At 41.0% G+C, this 23,306-nt stretch overlaps 2 protein-coding genes across 3 annotated transcripts in view; one reads left to right on the top strand and one right to left on the bottom strand.

Annotated features, from left to right (window-relative positions):
- The first annotated feature begins 2,256 nt into the window (after positions 1 to 2,256).
- On the top strand, positions 2,257 to 4,544 carry LOC146683725 (tumor necrosis factor-like). The gene is made up of 4 exons (XM_085445671.1): positions 2,257 to 2,747; positions 2,871 to 2,898; positions 3,041 to 3,097; positions 3,530 to 4,544. The coding sequence occupies exons 1-4, from the start codon at positions 2,577 to 2,579 to the stop codon at positions 3,985 to 3,987; spliced, it is 714 nt and encodes a 237-aa protein (XP_085301797.1). The 5' UTR covers positions 2,257 to 2,576; the 3' UTR covers positions 3,988 to 4,544.
- Positions 4,545 to 9,509: 4,965 nt separating this feature from the next.
- Positions 9,510 to 23,306, bottom strand: part of gabbr1b (gamma-aminobutyric acid (GABA) B receptor, 1b) — a 121,873-nt gene continuing 108,076 nt past the window's right edge. For both annotated transcript variants that reach the window (XM_085445651.1, XM_085445652.1), the window contains exons 16-18: positions 18,294 to 18,422; positions 17,589 to 17,732; positions 9,510 to 17,366 (exon numbers count right to left, since the gene is read on the bottom strand). In XM_085445651.1, the coding sequence (XP_085301777.1) occupies positions 17,079 to 17,366; positions 17,589 to 17,732; positions 18,294 to 18,422 (561 nt within the window). In that variant the 3' untranslated portion in view covers positions 9,510 to 17,078. The remainder of the gene's footprint in view (positions 17,367 to 17,588; positions 17,733 to 18,293; positions 18,423 to 23,306) is intronic.

The raw sequence follows: 23,306 nt of genomic DNA, 5'->3' as shown, positions 1-23,306 counted from the left end.
GCTTTAAGTGAGTGACCAAATTAGAAAAGGTCTATATAAATGTAGTCCACCACAGACATGAAGTGTCACCAATTTAATCATGTCAGTGTCCTTCAGAATCTATTACTCTGTCCACTGTCTAATATATGTTGAACAAGTCCTTTCTAAAGAGAGCAAATTTGTTTCATATGCTAAGGTTGTGGCCATCAGTGTAAGAAGTAAACTTTCTGAATTTGATGTGCCGTGCTGTCGCTATGAGTCTTCCTGTGGGCATTGCGAGCACACTCAGTTTTTATTTATGCAAATATATTGGTTTTAGCTGATACAACTCCACTGTTTGCAACCTCTCTGTCTATCTTACTGGTCACACTTCTTTCCTGTTTCCCACTGTTGTTTCATAGCTAATACAAATATATACATATATGATAGCTATAGAAAAATAGAGCTCATCTTATCTTGACCACCACTGGTGACATCATTTAACACCTTAAGATGCTACTCCACCCAAAATATAGTTTGAGCATGAAAGGCTCACTTTCGCGTGAAGATGACTGTTAAAAACTTGCAGCTTAAAGAATAAAGACAGACATTCTCCATGATGACTGTGATACAGTCACAAAGCCTCCCCAATAGGCATGGCTGTTTTACACAACTGTTATTTTGTAAGCTCATGTGAAAGGGATATCATATGTTCTTCTACATTATCTCTGTAGAGAAGGTTTTAAGGTTTGTTCGTTTTGGTGTTGTGACACCCTCTGGGTAGCTGTTTTTAAACTATGGGCCAGAGATAAGCCTGAGGCCCAGGAGCTACACCTTAACCTTTGTGGTGTTCGAGATCTGGGATTTCCACCACCAGCTATCGTCGGTTACCTCTATGAAACCAAAGACTACTTCAAAATAAAGTGCTATTTTCTTTTTCTCTTCTGAAGATGGTTTAAAGTGATTGTGAAGTTGAAATATCATTATATGTTAGTCAGCATCTAATGTAAATAAATCACTTGTTATTGCTTTTACAATTGGCTGAAATATACCACCTTTAAACTTATGTTGAGCACTCAAAGTATTTTCCACACAGTCCCATATACCATCATACAGCTTTTTTTTCTGGCTGTTTCTGACATTTACACAATCAGTCACACTCTAGTGGGGGCAATGAGGACAACATGGGGATTCAAGATCTTGCCTATGTAGATTAGGGATTGATCACGCAACCTTCCCAGTGGTAGACAACCCGCTACCACAGCCTCCCACGCTGTTGCAGCAAATGTAGAACGGTGTTCCTCTTTCCAGGGCATGGTTTGTCAGTGACGATGAAAAGACATTCAGATGCAGCGTGTTCCCATTTTTCAGTTTTTCAAGATCAATTTATGACATTCAATTCAGAATAGTAATGAACTCTGGTTATCTGACTAGAGTGCTGACTAAATCTTCAACACTTTGCTAATAGACATGAAACACCTACACTCATCCTTACTCATTACAGTTACCATATGATCTTTTCATACAAACAAGCCATGGAAAGGATTATTAATGATACAGTTTCAGATGGTTTGTAATCATGTATTACATATATTCTACCTTTTATATAACCTCTTATCATTAATCAGTCCATCATTTCCATTAATCATTGATCTATCCAAGCTGTTAGAGAGCAAGAAGGTGGTGTCCACCCTGAAGGGCTTGTCATGCCATCTCAGGGCACACAGAGATACAGACAGACAAGCGTTTGCACTCAGAACATACTTCATAGAGTGCCTTTTAGTAATTAGAACAACATCTTATTTGTATATCACATTTAAAACATGCATCCCAAAAGGTTGATTCTGTTGTAGCGTTTTCAGTGGGAGAAACGTTTCGTCACTCAGTGTTTCGTGAGTGACGAAACGTTTCAAAAAACCTTTATAAAATTATTAGGGAAGTGACACATGTACTATAAATGTAGGTTGACAATGACATCACTGGCAGTTAATTGTTGGTGGAATATCAAACACAATAACGTAAAAAACATTTGGCAATAGTGGTCAAACTGACTGACGAATAGCTGAAGGTTGCAGACTTTTCTGTGACTTATTGCCCCACATTTGAACTGGCTTTCAGTGTGTCTGCCCCACATAGAAACGAAGACAACACAACAACATATGTGAACACTTCACATCAATAGCTAACATGTGCTTTTTAAAAATTTAGAATAGTAGAATAGAGTGATCTGTGGTCTTGCCTGTGTACGCAGGTATACAGCAGGTGAGTGTATGTGCCTGTTTGAAATGATCTATTGAGTTGTGTGGGTGTGCACTGAGGTGCAAAAGGGGATTCCACACAGGTGTCTGGTTTTTTATTTGATGTTGGTATAACTCCATCATACACATGCCATGTGCAGAGGAGGTGTGGTGCGTAAGATCCTCCCAGGCACTGGGTCTCTATTTCTCATTGAGTCTCCACATGTGTGACATCATTGGAGTTTCCCCCTCTATCGGTGAGAGCCTTTTAAAACAGCCTCTCACAGATAGCGGCATCAAACAAGAAGAAGAGGTGGAAGAAGAGGAGGAAAGGCTGCTAAGAAGTGAACTGTACCTGATAGAAGGCACCCACTAAAAACAATGGAAGGTGAATGCATGGTCGCGCTGGATACAATGATCGACAAAGACACAGAGAAACAGGCAACACGGGAAATCAAGCCCAGGTCAAAGCTAACCATGGCCCTCCTGGCATTCACACTTTGCCTCGCTGCTACTGCTGCTGCTGCCCTCGTTGTTAACAGGCGTGCTGAGGTGGGTTTTAAAATTCTCTCTAAACTACTCAAGAGCGCCATTGACTCTCACAGTGAATGAACTGTTTCACCTAAAACCAACCAGTCTGTAACAGCGTTCTGTGTCATGCTCTATTTCAAACAGGCTCCTGGACAAAATGAGGACAATTTTGGTGAGTACCCTCAACTCTTACAAAAGTAGTGGACTTATTGATGTTTGTTTGTTTTTTGTTTGTTTTTTTAGCTTAGTAATGTTAGTGACTAGTAGGCGAAAACACTGTATAATTCATATTCTCTGTCTTTTCTTGTTCCCAGATCTCCATCACACTTTGAGGCAAATATCAAATGTGAGAGCAGCCATTCATTTGCAAGGTAAGGGATGAAACCCAAGTAAAAAAAAGTGCAAGGCATATTTTAGACTGATTGTGGAGAACCATACTACACCTTTCCCAGTATTGTAATCATGAAATCACACGTCTCTGTGAGATTCATGGGACATTTAGTGGATCATAATTGGAGGAAGTTCTTGATTCAGGAAGCTTACCAGTTTTTCCAGAAAGTTTTAGAACTTCTCCTTGATTTTTAAGGGCACATTATGCCTGTTTCCTTTGGATATTTTGGAGATTTAAATGAGTTCTAGTTAGACTGAAGAATGTAGAGGATAAATGAGAAATAGGCTCATGTCACTGCAACAGAATTCATTTGAAATTTCTCTTCAGGAACCCCTGACTCAAGTGCAGTTTTATTTCACTGTTAATCAGAAATTCACCATGGTGTCTGCCATTTGTCTGTACTATTCAACAGGAGTACACAACTATAGTAGAAAGACCTCAGTGGAATGGCAGAAGGATGTGGACCAGTCCCACTCTCAGGGAGGACTAGAGCTCGATAAAAATGAAATTGTGATTCCTCGAGATGGCCTCTACTTTGTTTACAGCCAAGCATCTTTCCGGGTTGACTGCAGCAGCGATGCCGACGATACCTCCTCACACCCCATGGTCCACCTGAGCCACACTGTCAAACGCTGGTCTCGCTCATATGCACCTAAATATGTGACCATTCTCCACTCTATCCGTACAGTCTGCCAAAAGACAACCAGTGGGGATTCAGATGAGGATGGGAACTGGTACACTGCAGTTTACATGGGGGCTGTGTTCAACTTGTATGCTCATGACAGACTGAGAACACAGACAGAGGAGGCAATGCTGGAGAAATTGGAGGATGAGCCAGGGAAGAACTTCTTTGGTGTTTTTGCCTTGTGAGGAGAGGTGTCTGATGAATGTAGGTGAAAAGGTGACCTCAGACTCCATTTCTCCACCATGACCTGCTGTCCTTCTGGAAGGCTTTTAACTATTGAATGTGAGGAAACCACAGATGGTTCACATTGCACTAAAGAGGTGATGGAAAATGTACTTTAACCATCAGCCATACTTGAAATATTTGTATCAGCAAGTCATTTCATTTTTGTAAGTAAATCAAACTATTGTAACTACAGCAGTCAACCAAAGAGTGCTACCATGTCACTACAGGCTGACAGAATAGAAAAACAAAGGGTTTACTTTTTGGGGAATTTATTTATTTAACATATCTTTGTCGTATTTATTTTATTTGTTGTATTTATTTATTTATTTATTGAAATATTGAAATACTTATATATTTATTAATTTTATTGTGTGTTTTATAATGAATGTCCTACTGTATTTGTGCTGATTTTTATGTATGAAACTATTTGTTTCGTTTTATGGCAAGTACAAACAAATGTCTGAGGATTTACAGTGCCTGTGGTACTCTGAAATATTTGAATAAAACTCAGCTTATAAAGAAATCATGTTTGCAAGAGCTGTGTTTATCATTTTACAAACCAGTGAAAAAAAGAAAAAATATCAAACATGCTACAGGGTCAAACTAAACAGAGCAAACAAATGAGCCACAACGGCTAAAGAAAGCTCAAATTATTGCTAGTGTGTGCGATGGGACAATTAATTAACACACGGTAGTAACCACAGAGTACAGTGTGTCCTCTTTTTGTGTGCAGCGAAACAGTCATGGAAGTGGAGGAGTTTAACTGTTACTTCATCGAGATGAACCCAAATTTATCATGCTTGCTAAATACTGAGATATTTGTCTCTATGACACCATTATTGAAATGTTTATGTTACCTTTCAACTGCATGCACACTAAAAGAATACTTTATAATACTTGCAAATGAAGTAAAATTAAATGTGCAACTTATTTTCATGTAATCACCCTCCCAGTGTCCTGCCTCCAGTCAGTGAAATGGAAATGGGGGAAATACAGTTAGGTCCATAAATATTTCACAGAGACACCTTTTCCCCCTCATTTTGGTTCTGTACATTACTACAATCAATTTTAAATGAAAGAACAACAACTCAGATGCGGTTGAAGTTCATACAGCTTTAGCTTAGTGGGCTGAACAAAAAGGTTGCACACAGTGATCGAGAAACCTCTAGCAAATAACATCCTATATATTTAAAGTGGTGGCAGCACGGTGGCACGGTGGTTAGCACTGTTGCCGCACAGCAAGAAGGTCCTGAGTTCAATTCCAACACCAGGCCGGGGTCTTTCTGTGTAGAGTTTGCATGTTCTCCCCGTGTTTGCGTGGGTTCTCTCCGGGTACTCCGGCTTCCTCCCACCGTCCAAAGACATGCAGCTTGTGGGGATAGGTTAATTGGATAATCCAAATTGTCACTAGGTCTGAATGTTCGAATGAATGTGAGTGCAAATGGTTGTCTGTCCCTGTGTGTTGGCCCTGCGACAGACTGGCGACTTGTCCAGGGTGTAACCCCGCCTCTCGCCCTATGACAGCTGGGATAGGCTCCAGCGCCCCCCACGACCCTGAAGAGGATAAGCGGAAGCAAATGGATGGATGGATGGATGGATGGATATTTAAAGTGAATTTAATTTCATTTGTGCTTTTAAAAAGGAGACCCACGTTTCACTCTAAATTGTCACTGTCTGCAGGATTTGATACCATTACAAAGTGGCAGACCACGTAACGTTACAGAACTGCGTTGCTGACACAATAAATGCAGTTTCAAATCCCTCGTGTACGGAACCTGGTTTAAAGCCTGATTCCAGGATGGGGTTTCTGCTAATGTTTCAGACATTGCTGTTAATGTCTAAAAGCTGATATTAGAAAGCTTACATGTTACTTATGGTAATGTAACCTCTCAGAAAAACTTGATATGGTTTGTTTTTTTGATTCAACTCAATCAAAACAAACAATCAAAAAAAGCCATTCTAGAATTAAATAGCATTTTAATGCCAACACTTTTGAAAAATTTAGTCAATGCATTTTAATTAGACAATATGTTAAACCCCTTCTGAGTTAGATTACTTTAATTAAAAATACATGGTAACATGTATTTAAGTGCAGGGCTGCATGGTTACATGACTGATGTGACTTATGTGACTTTTGACTGTGTTCGTATGAGCTCATCACTGCTGACAGTGGGTAATATTAGCCTGGTTATTACGTAAGATACTATGACTTAGCTCTGTGTTCATATTCATTAACAGTGCAAGTTTTTGTATTTGGCACTGTGAAAGTTTCCAGTAGAGTAATAATTCCTCAACACTTTAACAGAATGGAAGAGAGAAGGGGAACTCCCTGCTTATGTGGTAATTCCCCTGCTTCCTCCTCCAGCTGCCTACAGAGCTGTACCAAATATCACCAGTGGAAAGTATTTATCTCACAGTAAATAGCTTTTTTTATACTGTCTTTTTTGTTTATTGACCACACTTCAAGAGGTCCCTAAAAACCCTACACGGATAATGGCAGAAGAGATGCATTTTTAAGTCAGACTGTATATCTTTGTAAATTTTTTCTTTTTATTTTTTTTATGTTAAATAGATTTGCAAGAATTTTATGTAAATTTGGTTCATTTTTTCATTATGAGTTATTGTGTGAAAAAACAAAAATCGGTGGCACGGTGGTTAGCACTGTTGCTGCACAGCAAGAGGTTCTGAGTTCAATTCCACCATCATCCTTTCTGTGTGGAGTTTGCGTGGGTCCCACCTGGGTACTCTGGCTTTCTCCCACAGTCCAAAGACATTAGTGATGTGTTGGTCGCGAATGGAACGACTCTTAGAGCCGACTCTTTGAAGTGAACGACGAGAGCCGGCTCCTTATTAGGAACCGTGGGTTTTTTTCTTTTTCCTTCTCTCTTCTTCTCTCTCACCCTTTTTTCCTGCTTCACTCCGGTACGCGAGCCTTGTGCTTTGTGCTGGGCAGAGGGGGGAGGGGCGGTAGTTACACTCGCAGTAGCACAGGAACAGAGCGGGAGGGAGAGAGAGAGAGAAAGAGAGCCAGGGACAACAACGTCACATTAGAAAGGTGATGATAAACGATTCAGAAAGTTTATTCATGCAGGCCCATATGACAGAGAATGTGCATCTGCTTTTTGTTTTCATATTTTAATTTATATTTAATTGTGTTGTGGTTTGCAGTGTTTTGTGTTGTTTCACTTTAAATGTGTTTCAAAGGAAAAACCTGAAAATTTAAATAGTTAAAAGTTGAAATGTAAATAGTTGGTTTTTGTATTATATGATTTATTTATTACATTTTATGTGGAGTGAATAAATAAAAGTATATTTATGGTGGCCCCTAGAGACAAAGCACATACTAACTCCAAAACACGTACGAAACACAACAGAAGTGCTCCAGGATGCTAGGGGGCAGTGTTGAGCTTTTGTTACCTAGTGGCTACACAAGCCAGGAAGTAACAACGACCGGATTTGGTGTGAGGTAGTAACAGGTAAATGAACATTTTTTAAAAAATTATTTGAATAATTGTGAGTGCTTGTGTATAAATACACAAACAATACACATATGCTTTCAATTGTGCAATTTAAGTGATCTAGGTAGCTCTGTTTTGGAAGTTCAGTTCATGCTAGAAATGTGTTTTGGAGTTTGTACGTGCTTTGTTTCTAGGGGCCACCGTATGTATTTATATATAAACATATATAAATAAAACCACATTTTTTTTACATTAGTAATTCCTTTTGTGCATAATTTTATATTGTTGTTAATAACAAATTAATTAAAGCAAGAAAACAACCCGAAGAGCCGGTTGGGAGCCGAAAGAGCCGGCTCTCTAAAAAGAGCTGGAAATCCCATCACTAAAAGACATGCAGTTAGTGGGGATAGAATCAGAAAGACTTTATTTATCTCCAAGGGCCAATTAACATACGACAGAGCAGCATAACGTTGAAGATAAGGACAATAAGAACAGGCAATAAGAGTCAGATAATAAATACACAGAATATACACAGCTTTAAAATTACACAGTTTTAAAATTAAAGTGACTAAAAGGTGAATAAATAACTGTAAGTGACTAAAAGTGAATAAAGTGTCGGTAGTATAAAAAGAATGTAGAGTAGTTGATGTTTCTGGTGTGGGAAAGCAGAGTGGCTTTGGGGACAAAGGTGGCTCTCCTCTCTCAGTCCTGCAGGAAATGCAGCGGAGGCGTCGCCCAGAGGGGAGCCATTGAAATGCGGGGTGAAGAATGTGAGAGGGGTCGTTGATGATTTTGGCTGCCTGTCTAAGGGCCTGTGGGCTGAAAACCTGTGCCAGAGTTCTGACAGGCAGGCCAATGATTTTAGAGCACACTGATGCCATGTGTTGCAGGCTGTTCCTGTTCTGAAGGCTGAGGGAGTGGAACCAGCAAGTGATGGAGAAGGTCATGATGCTTTCCAGGAAGGCATGGTAAAAAGCCATCATGATGGGTGTGCTGACTCCAAAGCAGTTGAGTTTCCTATAGTGATGTGCGATACCACTGATTTCCTTTCCGATCCGATACCAAGTAAAATTCAGGGTGGTATCGGCGATACTGATCCGATACCGATACTCTGTACAAAAACTTAATGTTTCATTGCATTTCATAATACAATATATAATTGTATTATGTAATTGTAATAATAACATAACCATATTGCTTCATAATGATTAGAGGACATCAGACAACTTGTTTTTATTGCTTAATAATGCAGAATAATCATATAGAAATTAAAAAAACCTGACGTTGTGCGCTATTTGAGCATGTTTCCTGCCTGCAGCACTAAAGGACTGTGCGAGAGACATCTGTCTCGCCCTAGCAGCACCTGTCCCTGTCCTCCTCTTCAGTTCGCCTCAACATAAGCTTATCATATTCTGTGATGTGATTTCCTCCGAGGTGTTTGACGAGGTCAGTGGTGTTGCCACAACAACGTGTCCACACAGGACTCTGTTTGCGCTCAGCCATTGTTGTGAGTGTGCACGCCAGGGGCTGCGACACATTTATACAGCCGTATTCCGCATATGACTATGAAAGGCGTAAGAGGAAGTAGTTCCTTCCAAATTAGACGATCCGAATTGTATAGTTTCTTTCCACTGCATTCATTTTAATGGAAAAGCTACAAATTTACCCCAGAGTACTAAAATATCGATATTATAATATGAGAATCGATTCTAGAACATAAATTGCTGGTATCGGAAGAATCAATATTTCAGTATCGATCCGCACACCACTAGTTTCCTAAGGAGGTATAGCCGTTGGTGGCACCTCCTGAGAATCTCCTCTGTGTTGGCAGAGAATTTCAGGAGGTTGTCAAAGATGGTTCCCAGGTATTTGTACTCCTCAAAGATAGGTTAATTGATCATTCTAAATTGCCCATAGGTGTGAATGTAGGTTGTCTATCTCTGTGTGCTAGCACTGCGACAGACTGATGACCTGTCCAGGGTGTACCCCGCCTCTTACCCCCCCGCGACCCTGAAAAGGATAAGTACAATGAACAAAACATTTTGAGAAAAACAGTTTGTTTTATTTTCATTCTTGCAAATGAAATAATCTGCCATATTAAATGTAACAGCATATAGAAATATAGTTTGAATACTGTACCACATGAAAGACATGTTAAATATGCCAAATAATCAATTGTAATTATTTACATAACCAATATTTACACTCTGTGTGCATATTTTCATATGTATGAACAGCACATCTCCACTGCTTTACAGACTCTACAGTTAATTCACATCAACACACACAAACATACATTACATTAGATATTTACACAGGATCACCGGAAACAAATTTAGCCGAAGCACTGAACAATGTTTGCGTGGTTCACACATCAGTACCTCCTAATTAACTTGTTAGTCTACTTGGGGCAAGGTGCTTGGGACAATTTAGATTACCCGTGCTAACGAAACAAGCTGTGCTACCACAGAAAGAAAAATGAGTCTTGAGATCACACTGAATATTTGTCACGTGTAGAATATTCCCATATATTGGATTCAAAGAAACCGACATGACAACACAATGGAACGCTGGATCCTCAGTGAAATAAAAAGCTGTCACAAGAAGAGGCAGAAGTGAAACTCTTTGCTGAGAGGAAGACAATCAGTTGTGGTTGAAAGCGCTAAGAAAAGCTTGTGAGAGGGGAGAATTTCCTTTTGTCTTTCCTTTCGTTTTTGGTCAAATGTCACGATTTTTGGAAATCAAACAAAATAACACAAAGAGGGGATGAAACGCTGCAGTTAGCTAACCTCTCACATCAAGCCATGTAGATGGTGTTCAGGTTAGGACTTAGCATTAGCGTTAGGATTATTTTAATTATTTCTTCAAAAAATTAATCAAAAAACTCCATGGCAACCTTACCATTATAAAGACACTAAATCTGTGATATAAATTATGGGTCTGTGCTCAGAAATAAAAACAGTGTGAGGCTATCAAAGAGTCATGAGTGGGTAATTTGAGCCTCTAATATGATTGAAGCTTACTCTGTTCTTTGTAAGAGTTTCAGAGGACACTACGTGTGGCCCAAGCAGTGTGCAGCCATGTAAACAGCCATACTGTTTCTATGTTTGTTAACATTTTTTCCTCCAATGCCCCTGCAGCCTGTGGCAGCTGCTTGAACTGTAAAAAAGTGGTGGCCCTGTCAGGGTCCTGGATGTGAGCGACCCAGGGTCCTTGAGCAGTTATGGACTTGTATTATATTATATGTGTTTTTGCTGCTCTGCACTGCTGTTTTTGTTGTCCAGGTGTGCGTGTTTGTGTGGGTGCGGCTGTGACAGGCACCTTCAGGCCTGGTGGGTGTGGCCCTGCCAGGTGGTTGGCCACACCTGAAGACCATCACACACCTGCAGCTGATTAAGCCTCGTCGGAGAAACTACTTAAGAGTGTGATGGAGCTCTCTCCAACGCTGGATCATTGTGTGACTTCACGTTAGGCTCTTGTCAAGTTAGTAAGGTTAGTCTGCTGCATTGTGGTGTTTCTGACGGCTGCCTCTTTGTTATTCCCTAAGAGAATGTGAGACGAGAGGGCAGCGAGCACGGGGTGCTCAGACACTGAGGGGCGGAGACAAAGAACACTATCACTGGGAAGAGGACATGTCACGGGAGTCGGGAACGCACTGCGGATTTGTTGTTTTCCCTGCACTGTAAAGAAACGCACTGTTGCATCAAAGAGTCCAGCATTTGGGTCCTCCTTTCCCCACATCCCCACGGTTGGGCAGCGTTAACCGTGACATGTCCAGGACTGTATCTTAAGTTTGAGGTGCGCTTCCACGTGTACGGGAGAAATGACCTCATGAAAACTGCTGGATTAACTACATCTGATCTTTACTGTGAGCAGACCATACCACAAAGACCAAAGATATGTCAAAATATGGTTTGATATGATAAGAATCAGGACAGTAGCCTGATGGCATTAATAATAATGATAATAATAATAATGGATACTTTATTGATCCCCATGGGGAAATTACTTGTTTTTCTCTGCATTTGACCCATTCACTCAGTGAAGCAGTGGGCAGCCCACTAAGCAGGCGCCCGGGGAGCAGTGTGTAGGGACGGTACCTTGCTCAGGGGTACCTCAGGGTAGCCGTTAAGTGGATTCGAACCGCCGACCTTCCGATCATGGGGCGACCACTTTACCTACTGAGCTATCCCTGCCCCCATTATCCCAATGCCAAACCGAATGAGAAAAAGGAAACTGGTTAGCATTATTTATTTCCATTTATTTGCATTGAACACCTTTCTCAGCATCAAGATTTCAGTTTAGCGTGAAACATGAATTCACATTTAATTTATTTTAATTGTTTTCATGTTATTTTTCTTTTGAGAAACAGGAGGAGAATGTTGTCAAAGTTGTGGTCAGTTTTTGTATTGTTTGTGGGTATGGAAACCTTTCTGACTGAATTAATAATGCCTGACCTGCTTTATATTACAAGAGTGCCCTTTGACCAGTGCTGAAGACATAGATGGTCTCGTTTCACTAAAGTCGGTAAGACCCAGTTAAACCATTTATGTCAACATAAAGCTCTGAACCCAGCGAACTTATCTCTGTTAGGCGTACAGAAATGAAGCATGATTTCAGTTTCTCCTATGAAACCCCCCCCTCCACAAAATAGAAGCAGAAGAGAGAACACAACAAAAAACGGAAATACAGCAGCAGCCCATACAGGGGAAATCTGACACCCTGGTGGTTTTCTTGTTCTGAATAAGTTTGTTTATAGCTGTGGAGGAAGTGTGTGTGAACTGTTGGTGAAACTTGAGTTCTAAGAGGAAATGATATGATCAACCTCTTTTGAGGGGGATTCAGTAGAGACTAAAGTAAAATACCATCATGCATCTTTTAGCTCAGAAACAAACCCTGTTTCATATTAATGTTGATGATACCCACATCTAGATCTCTTTCTGACTGGTGTGCCTTTGTAAATAAAGTCCAAATGAAGGTGCAGCCCTATTTAAATGGAACAAACTGTTTATTGTATATCATTACCTTAAAAATAATGTCAGTGACTAATACAAGTTATATAAAATGAATGATTTCTCCTGGTTTGTTGACCGGAGAAGCAAAACTGCTATTATTTAAATTTAAATTTATACCTACATACTATTAGGAATTTAAGTTTTGGCATTCTAAATGATTAATTTTTAACAACTCAGAAGTCTGTATCCAAGTAATTAAAAAATAAATAAAATAAAATCTTGTGTTAATGTATAAACCCTCCTGTGAGGAGGCTCCCAGGGTCTGTACACTCTTCACATTCTACATCAGGGCACCTCCACTCCTTCCACTCCAGTCAGCTTCACTACTAAACAAATCAGGAACCAGCTGATGAGACTCCAGAGGTCATAGCCCATGTCACAACGAGACCCATGGTGCTCATTGTGAACATCACACATCATTTTTCACTATCTATGGCCCACGATTAGCCCACTGATAGTCCTCTCCATTTTACCTGGTTAGTGAGCACGGTGAGATAAATGAGAGCCAGATGCTTCTCCTTCAGCACCTTCAGACAAGGCCTACTGTTTTTTAAACTGACAGCGATGTAGGTAGTTATGCGTCCTTAGTCATCTGGATTGCCAACTATCTGACTGTCAGACCACACTATGTGTGCCTGCAGTTTTGTGTGGTGGACAGTATGGTCAGCAACACAGATGCCCTGCAGGGGACCGTCCTGTCTCCTTTCTCTTCACTGTGTATAGACTTCAGAAACCTGCCACCTCCATTAGTTTTATGATGATTCTGCAGTAGTGGGATGTATCAGAGAGGGTGACGAGGATAAATATATTCTGATTCTGAGCAAAGCCTAATCTTGACATAATGATTCCTGGTGTTTATGTGGGGATTTTGCACTCTGAGAGACATATGGATGCTAGCCATGGGGGGATTCCCATGATGCACTGAGTATTTCCTTTTTAATCACCTTTCTGCATTGAATCACACTTGTTATTTATCTCTGGCTCTCTTCCACAGCATGTCTTTATCTGGTCTTCCTTCTCTCACCCCAACCGGTCGCAGCAGGCCGCCCCTCCCTGAGCCTGGTTCTGCTGAAGGTTTGTTCCTGTTAAAAGGGAGTTTTTCCTTCCCACTGTCGCCAAAGTGCTTGCTGGGTTTTTTCTCTGTATGTGTTATTGTAGGGTCTACCTTACAATATAAAGCGCCTTGAGGTGACTGTTGTTGTGATTTGGCGCTGTATAAATAAAATTGAATTGAACTGAATTGAATGGCCTGCAGTGAACTCTGCTTTGAGCTTTAAAAACAAGGTGACAGGAACTGTTCATTGGAGTTGTCTGAAATACACTGCTGGCCATATAGTCAACAGGCTTACCATTTTTAATTGAAAGCTAGTCTGGTATTACATGCAGCTACTGCGTTTATTATAATTAACCATTCTGTAGTTGACATATTACCTTCAAGCTTGCAGTTTGAATTCAACACCAATTGTGATTTCTCCAAACAGAAAAAGGCAAAACTGGTAGAAAATGTTCACAACAGAACCAGATAAATGTTATGATGTTTTTTCAATTCATATGTTTAGCTGACACCCATCCTGTCCTAAGATGGGTGTCCGTGTACTACATGCTGCTGTAAACTTGCCAGTGGAACAGTAAAACACAACAAATCATGACATTAGCACCCCCAAGTGTATAGGACAGTGTAATTACATCCTAAAAGAAATATATGCTCGTGACATAAATAAGCAGCAACAATATTAAGCAACTAGAAAAAAGGTCTAAAAACTGATTTAAAAATTGGTCATGTTGTATTTTACAGCCTTAAACATAAGATCTGCAAATGTAATTCCTACAGCAAATTTAGTTTAAATAAAACATTTTAAGGTCTTATTTTGTTTGACTCTAATTTTAAACTCTTGAAGACATGTTAAACGTCTTCAAGTGACAGTGAGGGGTTTAGCATGAACACACCCAGCTATGGATTCTCTCTAAACAGCGACCAGGAACACTGTTTAAACCACCACCAAACATTTAACCAGAAGAGCTACAGTGACAAAGCGAATTAAATAATGAACATAACCACTAACAAAATTTGCAACATTTATTTAAAAAGAAAATCATATTTTTTAGTCAGTCTCTTAAATCACTATTTAACCACATTAGAAGACCATATTATGAGTTCTAAATGATTGCTAGGCTGTTGTTGCGGCATTTGATTATTTTTTAAACTGTGATTTAAAAGTGTCTTAAATGTGCCCTGTATGAACTGAGACCCTCTAGCCTGCATTTTCCTTAAAATATTTAAATAAAATAGTAATTTTATGAATAATAATAATGATGTACTGTGAGTTTTGTGCACGTTTTATGTGTTAGGAGCTGGGACGGGTGTGTTCTATTGTGTTTTGTGTCGTTTCCTTTTTTGGAATAGGCTGCTGGGCTGTGATCATCACGGTTTCCCTGATGCACCCTTTGAGCATCAGGCGTCATCAGCCGGACTATTTAAGAAGCAGCTCTCAGGTGTCAGATTATTGTCTTAGCCTCAAGCAGTAACGGATCACCCGTCTTTTATGTACTACTTTGATAACCAAGGTATTCACAGATTTCCTTCTCCTCTGCTTCCTGTCAAATGACGACACTCTCTGCCCAGCCAACCACCTGTCCACTTCACCGTGCTACCTCAGTTCATCTCTTCTGGACCCCGTCACTCCACTCGCCTACACTGTTGCTGGTCCCCGCCTCAACCTCCTGTTTTATGTACCTCCCCAAGTCCGTACTAACCGTGTGGCGACTAAGCTCTCGAATTCCTTGTGAACATTTCCGTATCTCCTCAGCTCTGTTGCTATCGGTCACTAACTTCCTTTTCTCCTCTTCCCCCTCTGGATAGTTTGAGTTTTCCATTCAATCTCATGTAAGTGTTATGTTTGATATTCGTCCTCACTGTAAATAAACCTGTTTAACTGCAACCGTGTCTGTCTGAGTGATCTGCCACCTGGGTCCACCTGACACTATGTCTATTACATACACCAGTGGGGGATGCTGACTATCATGCCTAGGTCAGCAGCTTTATCATGAATCTGTGAACATCATCATAATAGGCATGCTGATAACTGTGTGCATATCAAAGCGCCTTTTATATGTTTCTAGTTTTTTAAATGATTCAGCTAAAGAAACTCTCATTGGTCTAACTTCAGTGTTCAGTGTCAGTGGCAGCTGTTGTTCTTATGGTCATCGCAGACAGAATGCTCTTCTTCTTGTTTCATAAATGATTACTTTGAATTTTGATAGTAAACCTGTCAGTGCTGAAAATACCGTTGTATGCAATGTTCAACTTGATTTGTACTTCTGCATTAAATCTAGTACACAGAAATTTAGTTACACATTGTAGCAATGCACACCACAACCATAAAAGTCTGTAAACACAGTCTTTTGGTTTGCTCAAAGATGTTATCACTGGGGAACAAATGTAGAATGTAAGTATGTATGTAGGCTATAATTATGTCTATCTTGCTTATAACACAAATAGCCTAGTCTTCTGGGAATTTTGTTGTTCTACAACTCTACCACTCTCTATATAAACCCAACCAGTTTGAAAGTGTAATAACAATGATGGATGCAGCCACTCACCAGCATGTTATTAAAAGTGGGGCTTATTAGCCATCTCTTGCCTGGTTAGCAAACTGCAACCACTAACTATATTGGTGCACTGGGCAGATACTGTGGATACCTGCTAATTAGTACTAAACAACATACTAATGAAATAATAAAATTTCACTCATCAAAACTGGAAGACAGATTTCTTGGACAGACCTCTGCTCCTCTTTCACCAAACAGTGAGCACCAGGACAGGTTTAAAACTATAATTTATTTGATTCAATCCTAAGGCGCCCTGTCTAAACTAACCTCGCTAGTTTTGTAGGCTACCATTTAAATCTAATAGAGAACAGACCAGTTACAAATTTGGGAGGAAATTTATCCAGAACAATAAATCAAAAACAAATCCAGCAGAGATCAGCTTAGAAAATACTGGACTGGTACACATATAGCATTTTTCTACTGTATTTGAACACTCAAAGTGCTTCCTTACTACAACCCTTATTCACCCATTTGCACACATTCATTTACCGTAAGCACTTTTTTCTATGACTAAGTGCTGTTTACCTCATACTGTGATGGATGCCTTTGGGGCAACTCAGGATCTTGGTCAAGGATTCTTTGATGTCTGGAGGAGCCAAGCACAGAAGTACCAATCTTCCAACGGGTGGATGACCCAGTCTACATCTTGAGCTACAGCCGCTCTACTGTTTTCAAGTTGTAGTAGTAGTGGTAAACTGACCTCAAAGCCAGGGGACATTTAAAGACGCTGCTCATGCCTCAATCAAATTAATCAAAAGTACATGTGCTATCACAGGGTGTATATCTGTGTATGTGCCTTCTCAGTGTTTTTATTGAGCTGTTGCTTGACTGGAACATATTTTGCTGCACTCATTTCTGTCTGAGGGAAAATCCTTTACCTTTTTTTTAATCTTCATTTTAAACCTTAGATATTTATTTATTTTTCAAACTTGTATTACTATCCTCATCCTGCCACTGTTAACCACCATCTTACTTGTAGAGTAGCTGAAGCCGGCTAGTGTGACACTTATTTCGACTGATCTTGCTGTCTGACTGGTAGAGACTGGACGAGTTGGCGAAGGACTGTGGAACAGGATGAGGGTCAGAGGGAGGCGCTGGGTATCCTGGAGGAGGGGCCAACGACCTGGGGTCACTCTGGGTGATGGAAAAGGGAGGGGGGCTGTGGTTCTGATTAGTGATGGTGGACGCTCTTCTCCTTGATCGCAGGGCCTGTCTCTCAGACAGCTGGTTTCTCAGCTCTGACACACGTTCTTCTTTCTAAGGGAAAAGTAAAGTAAACACTCAAAAATTAAGTTATTACAGATCCAAAAAGACTTTTACATGATAAGCATCTGTTTTAACTGACTTAGTTAACAGGAGAACCTGCTTTCTTGTTTAGGTACTTCTTGGGAGAAAAAGTATTTGAGTCATTAACCTGTTAAATACAGAGGAAGAGCTTAAATGAAACAAACACTTGGATAAGAAAAGGGCCTGCCTGACCTCCTGGATGATCTTCTGCAGTTCCTTGTTCTCTCTCTCTAGTTGTCTGGACTTCTCCTCGTCATTGTTATTGGTGGATGAACCTGTCTTCATGGTCTCCTGGGCATCTGACTGCCACTCACCACGTGTTATCAGGCGCCGCATCTACAAATTGTGCAAATGTTTTTAATGTGATACATGAAAACTCCATAGTGCATCTATTACAACAGCAGGGCTTTGTAGTACTGTAGAAGAGTCCATCTGCTGATAGGTACTTCTTTTGCAGAACTTTTACCAACTCAAAACATTTTGCACATTATGAAACAAAGGATTTAACAAAGATCACCCAGGACTACAGAGCATCTAGAATCCTTTATCAGAGAGGAATGGGACCTCATTCTTACTAATTAAAATATGTTTTTTGATTTACTTGGCAAGTATGGACGTGATATTTGTGTACTTAGTTAATATCATCCTCCCTAAACTAACAGCACTCCAGGAATATGAACAGAGACACAGCACCATGCTGATTGGCCAGAGTAGACTGTTAAAGATCTGAATTGGCGATGCTGACACGGCAACACTCACCCAATTAGCAGACCCTCAGGTGATATATCATGCAATCTCAGATGCCGTCCATGCTAATGGATTTTCATCCGGTCTTACACTAAATGTGCTAGTTTAATCTGCAGGTATGGGATGAAGAGAGGTGTGAGATGGATTTACCTTGGGGACAAACAGAACCACCAGGGTGATGTAGACTGAGAAGACAATGGCTAAAGAGGCGAAGGCGAAAGAGGCATCCTGCTGGGAGGACAGAATCATGGTGACTGGAGCTGTGATCATACACAGTACCTGAAGAGAAGAATAAATAGAGTAGATAAGCTTAGCTTGTTTATTACAAAAAAATAACAAGAAAATTTTAGTCTTAGCATAAATTTTAAAAAAAAAGTGTAACAATTTCAACAGAGTTACCTATCACACTAGTAAAAAAGGACCAGGTGGAATTCAGTCCAACTGTTTTCTACAGAACATTAATACAAAACCTCTGGTTTCAATTTAATGGCGATTTTGAAGACCAGTGATGGGATTAACAGCGTTAAAAGTAACGGCATTACTAACGGCTAACACTAAATAGCCAGACTCTCACTCAGTCACCCTCACCGAAGCCTCTCTTTTCCCGTCTTCATTCCTGAAAACTCACCTTCTGTCAACCTTAACTCAGCTCTGGAATTAACCACCCTCTCCCTCAGTTGCCTTCACACCATTGACCGCCTTTGACAGTACAAACTGGCAGAAAAAATAGATCCAGCAGACGTAATTTGGACAGTGATCTCCAAACAGGGAGCAATAATTGGTGATCACGAGCAAATCCTGCAGTTTCAGGCAAAATCAGGTGCAAATCAATCAGTGACAGACAGTAGGAAATCCTATCCACATTTCCAAAGCTCTGTTCAGACATCACTCCCACCCCCAATCAGCCACCAGTACACTCAGCACAGTCCCCGTTTGCTGCTCCTGAGAAAGACGCTCCACTTTTCTCTGCCCTGGTCTCTGCAAACCATGCCTGTGTTCCATGATGCAGTGACCTCAACACTCAAACCTTTTTCCGGTGAGTTGGGCCGGTACAGGGCTTTCTCTTACAGTGCTCACTTGTGTTCGGCCAATCGCCTCTTTCTTTGACAATGCTGCTAAACTCTCCCACTTAGTAGGTCTGCTGAGGAGAAAGACGCTGGCATGGGCTGAAGCTTATTTTTCACTCACCCAGTCTCTGAGGGCAGCGTGGCCAATTATTAAATTTATGGCAGGGCAAAATGTAGTGTAGCAAAGTTTGTCACTGATTTGTACAACTGGAAGCCAGTTGGCCCGATCATTGGCTTCAGGGTTTATTTTTGCAAGCCTTAAATGTTAGCCCTTCCATTCATGCTAGAACCTCCCATACCTGCCATTGCACTCAATAACCAGGTTTTTGCTCTATAACTCATCAAACCGAATCAGTTAATCTGATCTTGTCTGGAAACCACTGGGAGACCCTCTCATTTTTCACCTTTCATTATCCTGACACACCTCTGATCCTCAGTTACCATAGTTAGAAAAACACAATTATCATATAGACTTCCACAGAAAATGGGTCCAAAATCCACATGTGTCCTTCTCTGGATTCCTCAGGGAAATATTTAGCAAATTTCTCTGTCAGTTGTGAAAGGTGCTGACAGACTGATCACTGATCTTCCCCTGAGGAGAGTTTTCCAAGATGTAAGACAAAAGTGGAAACATGTCCATCCTCTTTTCCTGGGCCCTCTCAGTCCACAAAGCAATTTCCTCTTGAAAGCTTCAACTTTGTCTGCAACAAAAAAACATGTTGCTGTTTCTCCCTTGAAGTGAGATGTTCATGTGCAAGAGGAGATGTTTTTTTCTCTGTGAGAAAAGAAACGATCTCATTCCCCAGTTCCAACAAACATTTGAGGTCCAGTCCTCTTGAAAGCCAGCTCACCTCACTGTGGTAGAGCAGCTAGACACGATCTGCTTCCATGTCCTCACAAAGCTTAGCAAAACATCTGGAATTCACACCATTATTTTTAATGAAGTTGATAGTTTTCACACTTACAATCCATCACCTCGTCACATACAGCACATGTGGCAGGGCATCACCAACTACAGGAAGATGGCACCTGCCTGTGATGGTGACGTCTCCCTACCTCTCCAACATCTATGCACGTTTTGACGCTCAGAATGACGTGTTCGTAAGGAAGACCCGGCTGCCACCCACACTGGACCCACTGCAGTTTGCCTGTCCCCCCAGCTGGTGAACAGATTACGCCAGTGCCACCACCCTACATCTTGCCCTCGTCCACCTGGACAATAAATTCAATTTCAGTTCAATTCAGTTCAATTTTATTCATACTGCGGCTAATGACAACAACAGTAGCTCTGCCTCAAGGCACTTTATATTGTAAGGTAGACCCTAGGAAAATACAATAAAGACCCATATGTACGAATGCTGTTCATAGACTTCAGTTCAGCATTCAACACAATCATTCCTCAGCACCTGATTGGAAAACTGAGCCTGCTGGGTCTGAACACCTCCCTCTGCAACCGGATCCTGGACTTTCTGATAGAGAGACCTCAGGCAGTCCAGATCGGTAACAGCATCACCAACATCACCACACTGAGCACTGGAGCCTCTCAGGGCTGTGTGCTCAGCCCACTGCTGTTCACTTTACTGACTCAGCAGCAATGCACAATTTGAACCACATCATCAAGTTCGCTGATGACACGACTGTGGTGAGTCTCATCAGCAAGATCGACGAGTCAACATACAGAGAGAAGGTGCAACAGCTAACAGACTGGTGTAGAGTCAACAACCTGTCTCTGAAGGTGGACAAAACAAAACAGATTGTTGACTTCAGGAGAGCACTGTCCAGTTAACTTCGATGGATCCTCTGTGGTGGTTGAAGAGCACCAAATTCCTTGGTGTTCACCTGGCAGAGAACCTCTCTTGGTCTCTCAACACCAGCTCCATAACTAAGAAGGCCCGACAGCATCTCTATGTCCTGCGAAAGCTGAGAAAAGCCCATCTCCCACCCATTCTCACCACCTTCTACAGAGAGACTATCGAGAGTGTCCTGCGTAGCGGCATCACTGTCTTGTATGGTAACTGCACTGTATTGGATTGCAATACCCTACAGCGGATAGTGGGAACAGCTGAGAAGATCATTGGAAACTCTCTTCCCTCCATCACAGACACCTATCACACCTGCTGCTTCTGCAAAGCCACCAGCATTGTGGAGGACCCAATGCACCCCTCGCACACGCTCTTTACCATGCTGCCTTCTGGCAAGAGGTACTGGAGCTCTCACAGCCAGACTGATGGCTTGGGGTAACAGTTTCTTCCCCAAGCCATCAGACTCGAGGGTGGCTCAGTGACTGGACTGACACACACACACACACACACACACACACACACACACACACACACACACACACACACACACACACACACTTCATACATCAAGTGACTTTTTGCAACAATGCTCAGTCTTTTGCACAACCCACTGTTATTGTTGCAGTCTACCTTTACACTGTTGTGTCTGTGTGTCTTTTGGGGTTTTTTTGGCAATTTTTGTACACTTGGACTTTATGTAGTCCTGTGTTGATTGTCTGTATATTATTCTGTATATTCTGTACGTTATACCTTATATGTAGCACAATGGTCTTGGAAGAACGTTATCTCATTTCACTGAGTACTGTACCTCTGCACAAAGTTGGAGTGACAATAAAGCCACTTGACTTGACTTCACTTTAAAGGGGCATCAACAATTTCACAGCTGAGGTCAACTGTATTCAGAGCAAGATCAGGTAGACCAAAACCACACCATCAGAAGACTAATATATTGAACTTACTCACTTTCCAACTTTATCACTGATAACGCATAATCATATTTTAATAGAGCATTTCATTCTATACACATTAATCATTTAATATACGTCAAACGAGTGGCCAATTGAGAATTAAAATTTAACTTAACAAACGTGTTTGCTTTAATGTGTGATGAAGCCACAGTAGCAGGATTTACCATACAAACCCATGCAAAAAGGACCTGGCAAGAGTTCATGCCACTACTTTTGAGCTGCACAGAAAGAGAAGCAGACCAATTGTCTGTAGAATTATATAATTATAATTATCTTCTGGTTTCATCTTTGTGAAAAAAGATTCTCATAGCAGCAGGACAAAACTCTGAAGTAATACCTGAAGACTAAAGAAACCCAAGGACTGTTGACCTGCCTACATAGTCATCTGATCTCAGTCATTGAATATGTACGGCCATTTGTAGACTGAGGAAGCTAAACATTCCTGACATGAAAAGAAGCTCTTTGTTATATTGTCAGATGGCATTTGGACTCGACTGTTATCAACAACCTAAGAAAGAGAACCACCTCTTCATACCAGCTACTGACAGCGAAGTTGGTTTTATATGCAAGACTCCCGTGTAGAGATGTGGAGAAACCTAAACCCTTCACAGCTTGTAACAGCAGTCTGGCGAGGAAGGAGCAGCTAGCAGGACCAGCGCACGTGTGGTGGTTAGCCAAATAACCCGAAGCCAGTCGGTTAAATCCAATAACAGACCTTTATTCGCTGTCAGCAACATTACATTATGAGCCAGGTCTCCACGGCTGTACTCGCCCGTCATACATGCGCTGAGATTGGTATCGCCGGTGCCAGCTTGTTACAACAGTACGGTGTTTCTTTTAGAATGGAACACGAGCAGCATGGAATGGCTGCCACGAACAATACACACCCACTAGGAGACTCTCACAGCTATTACAATAGTAGGGCAACCCCCCTAGTGGTGCTATAACCCAAAAGGGTTGTTACAAGCTATGGTCAGATAAAAAGAATTTTACCATTAGACAAAGATAACCTGATTAAATACAAAATGCAGTTTTTAAATAATGATGCATTTATTAACTGAAAAAAGCTCTCCATGTCTATAGTACATGGCCTTGTGTGAAAAGCAATTGCCCCTGAACCTAATTAAGGTTGTGCCCTGCCTTGGAGCAAGAACTGCAATCACGCATCTGCGGTAACTGGAAATGAGTCTTTCACATCACAGTGGAATTTTGGCACATTCTTCGTTGGAGGATTGTTTTAATGCTTTAATGCATTGGAGGATTTTCAAGTGTGAATGGCCTGTTTAAGGTCGTGGATTTAAACTGAGAGTTCATGTAGACCACCCC

Source organism: Copadichromis virginalis, linkage group LG22 (assembly GCF_057382275.1).
Source record: "Copadichromis virginalis isolate Kocher_CV1m ecotype Utaka linkage group LG22, C_Virginalis_male_GT1.1, whole genome shotgun sequence".
Classification (NCBI taxonomy): domain Eukaryota; kingdom Metazoa; phylum Chordata; class Actinopteri; order Cichliformes; family Cichlidae; genus Copadichromis; species Copadichromis virginalis.
This window is presented reverse-complemented; position numbering and strand designations above follow the sequence as displayed.

Bases quoted from the DNA above. Each gene is read 5' to 3' on its own strand.
- LOC146683725 (XM_085445671.1), top strand. From the start codon at position 2,577: ATGGAAGGTGAATGCATGGTCGCGCTGGATACAATGATCGACAAAGAC. The intron at 2,899-3,040 runs GTGAGTACCCTC...TCTTGTTCCCAG, and splicing joins ACAAAATGAGGACAATTTTG to ATCTCCATCACACTTTGAGG. The intron at 3,098-3,529 runs GTAAGGGATGAA...ACTATTCAACAG, and splicing joins AGCAGCCATTCATTTGCAAG to GAGTACACAACTATAGTAGA.